This window comes from Dufourea novaeangliae, unplaced genomic scaffold (genome assembly GCF_001272555.1).
Source record: "Dufourea novaeangliae isolate 0120121106 unplaced genomic scaffold, ASM127255v1 scaffold303, whole genome shotgun sequence".
NCBI lineage: Eukaryota > Metazoa > Arthropoda > Insecta > Hymenoptera > Halictidae > Dufourea > Dufourea novaeangliae.
Window position 1 is genome coordinate 109106 of NW_015374186.1, and position 9323 is coordinate 118428.

A 9323-nucleotide genomic window follows, 5' to 3' on the forward strand; every position below is an offset into this window, starting at 1 on the left:
CATATATTTAAGAATGGTAAGTCTATTGTTTCTTTTACATTATAATCTTCAATTTCATCTATTTTAACGCGAAATATTCAGAGTTAGAATATCTTTTTATTTGCAGTGCAAATATATCAATTTCTGGATAACTATGTTTTGAGGTAAGCAGGGGTCTTTGATACGGGGAGTAATAGGGTACCTAATTGTCGACTCTCACGCTAGAATTTGGAATACCGAGCACGTAATTAACTATAACTAACAATTGTATATGTATTTATAACCGCGAAGGATTTGCAATAAACGTGTTCTTAATGTGACGTGGACGCGAAGACCGACTTTCTGCGTCTCCTCTAGTCCCCTGGACGCCAGGTCAAAAATAATAATAAATTTAATGAATAATAGTAGAAATAATAAGAATAATATATAATTCAAAAGAAATACATATTTTTATCGATTGTGAGAATACACAAGCAAACCATCTTACCCTGTTTACGTTGTAGGAGCAAGACGATGTTTCTCTAGGTTTTTTTTTAAAGTTTAATAACTTAAAAGTCTGACTTTATATTGTCCCAAGCATGATACTAGACTGTTAACTTACAATTGTGTTGTGATTCATGAAGTCTTAATTGAGAGGTACAATTTGCATTTTTCTTTTGTTTCCCCATCATGCACCCCTTTCCTTAGTAAATCTCTTTAAAACACTAAAAGTACGCCTAGAGAAGAACAATTAGTTCAATGAGTTTCGGATACGCGATCAATAGGACGGATGCACCAGTAAATGAACATGTATACAAACGAGTAAATTAAGTTATTAAAATAAGCAAATATTGATCTTTTATTAGTTCCTGTTTCATATTCAAACAATTTTCGTGCCACTGGTTAAGCATTCATTTACCCAATATTATTCATTCACTGGTGAAATCTGTATTTCTATCTAATTTAAGAAATTACATTTTTACAAGTTTTCAAATAGAAATTTGTACGTTGTAAAAAAGTATAGATTTTAAAAAATTTAAATTTCATGTACTAAACATTTATTAATATTTTCGTAATTTAAAATTCGAATTTAGCAGTTATAAAATTTCTTAAGTGTTCATTCATTGGTGCGTTTACACTGCAAACTAACAACAATCCCGCAACTTCTAAACAATACTCTCTAATCTGTATCTCAGGTGCAACAACATCCAGTTAACATATTACATACGTCGGGATGCGAATGAAACATCTCAGATGATATATTAAACAAAGCAACTTGTACATAATTGGTAAGAGAAGATACCGAACCCACACACGCTGATTTTAATGAAATTTATGTAGGAGATAGTCCTCCAATAAATATTTGATACATATTTTTTTTATCAGCCATTGCATCGTCCATGTTAAGGGAGGCAAATATACTTGTCGGTATATCTTGGAAACCAGGAGTAGGAAAAACCTTTTGGTTTTAAAATAGTGTGTTTTTGAATGGGGAATTTAGTCACTTAAAGAAATTAGGTAAAAAAATTCAAATTTTTAATATATTATTTAAACAATTTTTTAAATTTCTTTATGTGACTAAACTCCCGGTTCTAAATCTCTCGTGTCGAAGACGTGGAACCGACAATCAAGACACGGTCAGAGGTAACGTCAAAAAGAACGAAGCAGAGGGCCCAGTAGAAGTCGGGGAAGAGTGTGGAAAAAGCGAACAAAGCCGCTACAGCAAATGCTGCCGCTGGCGCGGTAATTCCGAAGAAGAGGGCCAAGCGCGGCAGGAGGAAACGGATCCGGACGGAGGTGATCGCCCTCAAGCCAGCGCAGGGCAAGACCTCCGCAGAGGTGCTGGAAGCTATCCGCCGCGGAATCCATCCCCAAGAGTGGCCGATGTGCGGTCGGTTGGCCGTTGCAGAACCGATGAAATTCTTCTCGAGTGGAGCAAAACCTCAACCGATTGCAGGAAGAAGTTCCCTGAGTCCTTGAGGTAGGTGATTGGCGGCGACGGCAGCGTCAGGGAACTGGTCCCCAGGCCAAGCCTAGAGATCAGGGACATTGATAGCTGCATCACAGCTGAGGATGTCGAAGAAGCCACCACAGTCGCCTGCAGTGCCACGAAGGCCTGATCGGCGTGCGGCTGACCAGGTCTAACAAGGCCGAGCAACGCATGTCCATCATGGCGGTCGAGGAGGAGGCCGTCGCAAAGCTACGGGTAGGGTAGGTCAACTGCAGACTGATACGGTGCAAAGAGGTTAAGCGTTGTTTCAGATGCCTCGGTTGCGGCCACGAAAGTCGGGACTGCAGGGAGTCACGGGATTGGCAGCGGATACGTGCGGGTGACGAGCGGAGACGTGGCTGACATCAGCTGATACCTCACGCCTAACGAAAGAATCAACGACTTCCAGGCCAAACTTAACGGCCTGGAAGACGTAGTCCGGGCCATGGAGGGGGATCTGGTAGTGGCTGGAGATTTGAACGCGAAAATTCTCGAGTGGGGTGAAACTCGCCTGGACTCCAGAGGAAGACGGGCAATTGACATTGCGTCCAGGCGAGGGCTGATAGTTTTGAACACCTGATCGTCGTCGACCTTTAGGAGGCTTGGGTACAGGGAAACGATCATAGACGTCTTCCTAGCGACAGAATGCCTGGTGGCGCGAGTGCAGGGCTGACGGCTGATCGAGAATTATACAACCAGCGATCACCAGTACATCACGTTCCGTGTGTGGTGCCTGGGCCAGCCCACTCCAACGCAGTGTCCCCCCACCCCAGGTATAACGTCGCAAAAAAGAACACCGAGGTGCAGTCTCTGGCCCTAGAGCACGGTCAGCGAGCCTCCGACAGAATTCCGCATGACCTGACAACTTGCAAGCGAGCCGAAGCCATCACGAGTGATACGATCCGCGTCGTACGCCAAAAATGTGAGCAAGCACTGCCGTGGATAAGAATGCGAAGCGACCGACGTCTTGCTTACTGGTGCACGAACGAGATCGCGGAATTAAGACGCAAATGTCTAAAGCTCAGACGGGCTGCGCAAAAAGCCTGTAAACGCTATCTCGACGCAGCCCAAAAGTCTGCCACACATAACACGGCGAAGAAGGAACTCCAGCGCCATCGTGAGATCCGCCGGTGATTGCGCCGAAATGATTTGCGCAGGAAAGTCGACGATCGATGCCGTCCAGGAGGTAGTGGAAGAGGCCAGAGGCACGGAGCGGGGAAATCACTTCTCCCTCCCTGTTTGTATTCTGGTAACCCTGGGTGTTAAGAACGCTTTCATCTCGGTAAGGTGGAAGTACGCCCTATACACGTTGGAGCAGGACTTCAAGGTACCCGCGTATCACCTCCGGATCCTCTCGGTGATTACCTTACCCGAAGGACCGCTTCATCATCTATGAAACGCAGGATGGACCGAAAAGGAAGGAGCTGACAGCACGGGCTGCCCAGGGGTCCATACTGGGACCGGACATATGGAACATCTTCTATGACGATATCCTACATATGAACATGCCCGGAGGCACTTTCCTGAGTGGGTACGCGGATGACGTTGTGGCCGTTATCACCGCGGCCGTTATCACTCTTAGGTCATGCGTCGCGTACTTTCCTGGATGGACGACCACCGATTGAAACTCTGACAAAGAGTCGCATCGATTCGTTGCGCCCTATGCAGGTAGTAGGCGTGACGGTCTAAACCAAGTCAACTGTGAAATACCTGGCGGTAGTGCTCGACACTAAACTCACTTTCTGGGAACAGAACAGACGGACGGCAAACAAGTCAGCGGCGGTAACGGCGTCGCTGAGCAGGACTATGGCTAACATTGGAGACCCGCAACCCTGCAAGAGGCGACTACTTATGCGCACCACCGAAACTATTATGCTGTACGGCGCCGAAGTGTTGGCCGACGCGATGCGACACGAAGAGTATCGCAAGCACCTCGCCGCAATGCAACAAAGAGGCGCCCTTCGGGCAACGTGCTCCTACCTCACGATCTCCGAGCCTGTAATAATGGTGGTCACGGAGGTTATCCCGATCGACCTCCTTGTCCAGGAGCGACGCTTCGTCCATCAGCTGCTCTCGGCTTGATGTACGCCAAAGAGACTGCCAGAACCAACACCCGGAGGGCCTGGCAAGACCAATGTCTCGTCTAATTGGCCAGCTTAACACTTGGACCAATCACCAACATGGCGTGATAAATTATTATTTGACGCAACTTTTGACGGGGCACAGCCTGTTCCAGACCTACCTCCATAAGATGGGGAAAGTCGCGAAACCAGGCTGTTCCGACTGCGACAACCTACGCGAGAGACGCTCTCCATACTTCTTTTTCCTGCGAAAGAAGTGACACCAGAAGAAGAGTAATGAGGAGGCGCTTATCTTCAGCATAGTTTTTTTACGACACCCTAGCGGTGAAACCAAATAGCCCCAACCCGAAGTAATGCGAAAGCGGTGCTGGGCTGGGTCTGGGAGTCGACATGGAGAATGTTTTTAAGTGGGTATATTGCAGAGGACCAAAGAGTTCCGCACACCTTCTGATAATAAAAAAAAAATTATGTTCTTGGGATGTAATGATACAAATAACATTTTATGTATAATTCGAATGTTATCAAGGGACGAATATGCTGCAAAGAACAGTTTCATTCCAAGGCCTTTTCTTACGGAATTTTCGAGGTTGTCGATGTTTTTTTGCATACATGTGAAACTGTTTTCCCTCACGGGTCAATAATAATGTGTCCTTGAAATGAAAATGAAAAGCTGTTAGACCTTCCAGCTATTTGTGGTGCGATAGTAAACATGTTTGTTAAAATTCACAGGTTGTCTTCCGTTGTCGCTGCAGTCTGCGACCTCGATGGCCATAAATTCATGTTATTCAGAACAAAAAACACAAAACGCATTTTACTTCGTTGAAACACAATGTTAAACTATTTACATTAAAAATATTAACAATAACGGTGGAAATAAATTACACGTTCACGGTAAGTGAGACAATATTGTTGATAAAGAACTTAATACTTCTTGTATTTCTTTGCATTACTTTATAAGCAATATAAGGTTACATGTAAAACAATATGCAGGGTGTCCCAAAATAGTTGTAAGTCCTTGGAAGGGGTGTTTCCTGGGCTGATTTGAAACTACATTTTTCTTAGCGAAAAAGTTTTTCGAGGCTTTGTTTACGAGATATAACGAAAAACCAGACCAATCAGAGTGCGAGGCTGCCATTTGAGCTCCCACGGTAAAGAAGGCTAAGCGCTGCGCTTGTACTACGGAGAGCAAGTCGGCATGGATCGATGAAACCTGTGTAGAGTAGCAAATGAAAGAGAGGTAACAAATAAAATCAAACTTTTCATTTTCATTCGCCAATTTTTCATTTGATATTTTACGCAGTGCCGTTCTATGCCTGCCGACTTGCTTGTTCATAGTATAAGCGCAGCGCGTAGCCAACGCTACCGCGAGAGCGTACCTAACTCAACCAGCAGACTCGCGCTCTGATTGGTCAAAGTTTTTCGTTAATATCTCGTTAACAAGGCCTCAGAGAACTCTTTTGCTAAGGAAAATATGGTTTCAAATCAACCCGGGAATTGCAAAGGCTTACACCAATTTTGGGACATCCTGTATTAAAGAATAAATATTACTACCAACGTAATGTATCACGTAAATATTAATATAACAATTAAAGGAACTCTTATGATTTGCAAATTCATAACAAATCGAGTAGCAGGTAGTAGTAGCTCATTTGTTTATAGCTTATTTAAGGACACTCAAGGCTATAACTTTTCTCTAGAATGAAAGGCGGATCTCATCAGACTAAATAATTTCTGTGCAAACATCTGCATTTAGTAACAGAATAGTTAAATATGACATTTTAAAAATAATTAATTTCCTAGGGAAAAGTCAATGGTGAACAGAATAAGAAACACCGTTGAATTTTTGAGATAACAATGCTGTGTAGAAAATACTCGCTTAAGAGCAATGATATGAAGAGAAGCGAATTCCGTAAATATATGTATAGAGTTTGAGTCCATGCTGGAGGCAGGGGAAGTAGACATAACCATGTTTATACAGGTTTTCATTATTCTCCAACTACTAGAGTTGAATATACCATCTTTTTATTGACGTGAGAAATGTTTTAAGCATAGTTTAAATAGTTCCGACAGAGGAATATCATGGAAGAAAAAATTCATTTGAAGGTAATTTGTTCCGCGTTTTCTCAAGGTCAACGGTATTCTTTCGCAGGAAACCTCATATTTTTTCTATTGTATCGAGTGGCAGATGAAAAAGATGTATTCGAACATGCCTGAGTTATGACCTTCAGCTGACTTTGAACACCAAAAAAGTGATGGATTTCTAAGACAGTGTTATTAGAACGGTATGTATGTGAATTTACTGTTTTATATTACAAATCCTCAAAGTGATGCCCATCGGTGGCAATACACTTTCTAATACGAGCAATCACGCATTGTAACAACACATCAATTGTTTCTAATGTGTTCGCAGCACAAGCTGTAAGTACACGATTCTTCGTACCTTCTGGAGTGGCGTTTACGGTGTTTACAGACTGCTACCTACCACTCCAAAAGATACGAAGAATAGCATAATCACAGCTTGTACTGAGATCACATCAGACACAATTGAAACGGCATCACAGTTCGTGATTGCTTGTGTTAGAAAATGCATAGTGTATGACATAGAACAGTAAATTCACGTACCATCCCGACACTCTCTTAGAATTCGATCACGTATTTAGTGTTCAAGGTCACCTGAAGGTCATAACTCAGACATGCTCGAATGCATTTTTTCATCTGCCACACGATACATTGGAATAAAACCAGGGGTGGAAACGGATTCCAAAAATAACTGTTCCAAACTCTTATATGTACGGGGTGACAATAAAATACTCGCAATTTTTTTTGCTCAGGTGTTTGTCCTGTTTTTATTATTTTTCGTTTACAATGAATGCTATATTTGAATTCCGCGGGAAATTCTGTATATTCTAGTGCTGCCCTCTACGAACTTTTATGACATTATACGATTCAAAAATGGTGAAAGAAGCTCGTATCTCGGCTATAAATTTGTACAAAAAGGGACATAAAGCAAAAGCTATATCGAAACTGCTCAAAATGCCACTTAGAACCATGTACGACGCTATCAAACGATACAAGGAGACTGGTGGATGTGAAGATAGACAAGGAAGGGAACGAAAACCAACAGTTATTACTTCGGATAATCTCAACAAAATACGTTGCCAAATTTATCGCAATTCTGTCCAATCAATGCGACAAATGGCTAAAACCATTGGCATTAACCGCGAATCACTTAGATTGATGGTCAAAAACGGCTTAAAATGCCATTCTTATAAGCTGGTTCGGTGTCATTATCTGACGGAAGAAATGATAAAGTAGCGAAGGAAGAAAGCGAGGAAGTTGCTTCAGCTGGTCGCGTGTGGTCGTCACCGTTCTGTGCTTTTTATCGATGAAAAAATGTTTACAATTGAGCGATGTCATAACCATCAGAACGATAGACAATTGTTGCCAAGAAACTCAAATAAGTCAGCAAGGCGAGTTTCTGTGCAACGTCACTATTTTCCGACTTCTGAAATGGTTTGGGCCGGCATTTGCGCGACAGGCAGAACGCAAATAATTTTAATAAGCGTCTCAGAGCTGGTGTGAAGGCTAAAGGAGGACATTTTGAATACTTATTGTACAATTTTATTTAGCGTTTTGTATTCTTTAAAATAAAATAAAAATTGTTTTAATTCGATGAGTTTTGATAGAGTTATCGTCTTCGAAAGTATTGCAGGTATTTCGTGTTCACCCTGTATATTAGTTCCGACTGAAACAGTTATGAGAACATAAATAATGTTATAACTGTTATGGATATAACGGTTCTCGCTCATATCGGTTGCGGTTCTTCAGGCCCGATATTACAATTGCCATTTTTCGGTTCTATCTTTTTGGATAAACGAAAAAAATAGATTACTTTAAATTTAAAAAAAAATAAACATTACAAATATTTAGAATGTAACCTTTGTGAATGTTATAAAATTTTTAAATTGCAGAATTCTCAAATTGTGAACTTGTATATAATCTCCAACAGTAATACTAAAGATGTTCAGTGATTACAGAGTCCATACGAGTATTGTCAGTATTGAGCCCATGACCGTTTTGGAACCGATATAAAGCCGGAAAATAACAGTTATGGAATCGATATAAAACCAAAATATAACAGTTATGGAACCGGTATAAAACCGAAACCGAAACCGACATAGGCCAGAACCATTATATCCATAACAGTTATAACATTATTGTAGTACCTACTCATAATAGTTTTAAAAACCGAAACCGATACTATGACTGTCTTCAATCCGTAAAAAATATTACGATTCTTCTATCACTTTTTTGATGTTCAAGGTTGTCATATTTCAGGCATGCTCAATTGCATTTTTCCATCCGCCACAAGCCAGAATAGAACAAAATATATGCTTTCCCTGAAAAAAAAAACACCGGTGACCTTGAGGAAACACGAGAAAAATGACTTTAGAAAAGATTTTTTTCTTCCACGGTATTCCTCTTTCGAAACAATTCAAATTGTGCTTAAAACATTTCCCATATCATCCAAAAGAAAGAATCCGTAGAATGATTAAAGGTTTCTTAAAAGAAATTTCGTATTTGAGAATATCGGCCAGGATTTTCGGATTTCCAAACGACCGTGGGGTCTCGTACACGTCGAATTTCGACTGATCATCGTCCCCTCTGTCCCGAACTCTTGGAAACGGTGTTTTCATTGCCGCGGGAACGCAATATCTATCAAAAGCGTTCGACGTCTATTGAAACATGTATCGTTGCCAGTTGCTGCGCCCTTTTGTTCAGGAGATCGGACGGGTAATACCTTATCCGGACTCATTGTTCACAAAATCTACGCGACGTATCGCAGCGTCGCCATTGGCAATTCGAATGGGGAGGGTGGAAAAATAATGCGTTCCTTCTCGTCTCCCCTACAGAGGAGAGGAGGAAAAGGGCGCTTCGATGACGAGACGAGAAATTTCTGTTACGCGCTGATTACCAAGAGGCGCGAACGTGTGCTCTACCTCCACGTCTTGGCTCGCCATGTCACGGCAAAGGACACGAGCGGCAATTTCGTGCCGTTCCCCTTTATGTATCCTAAAGGTGTTCGCTGGCTCGCTTTGAGCATCGAATCAATCCGGAATCAACACGAGTCCCGTGGAAATTGCGTCGGTAACGAAACCGCTGAATTAAAGAAGTAACAGCACCGGGGAAAACGATTTCGTAGTTAATTAACCCACCATTGGGCGAGGGTTTCCTGACGGGAAACGGGAGAATACGTGGATATGTATCTAGTCCTCGAGATGTTGCTTCTCGCA

At 42.1% G+C, this 9323-nt stretch overlaps 1 protein-coding gene across 1 annotated transcript; it reads left to right on the plus strand.

Annotated features, from left to right (window-relative positions):
• Positions 1-6981: 6981 nt before the first annotated feature.
• LOC107192135 lies at positions 6982-7344 on the plus strand. Its single transcript, XM_015581330.1, has one exon. The coding sequence runs from the start codon at positions 6982-6984 to the stop codon at positions 7342-7344; it is 363 nt and encodes a 120-aa protein (XP_015436816.1).
• The last annotated feature ends 1979 nt before the right edge of the window (positions 7345-9323 follow it).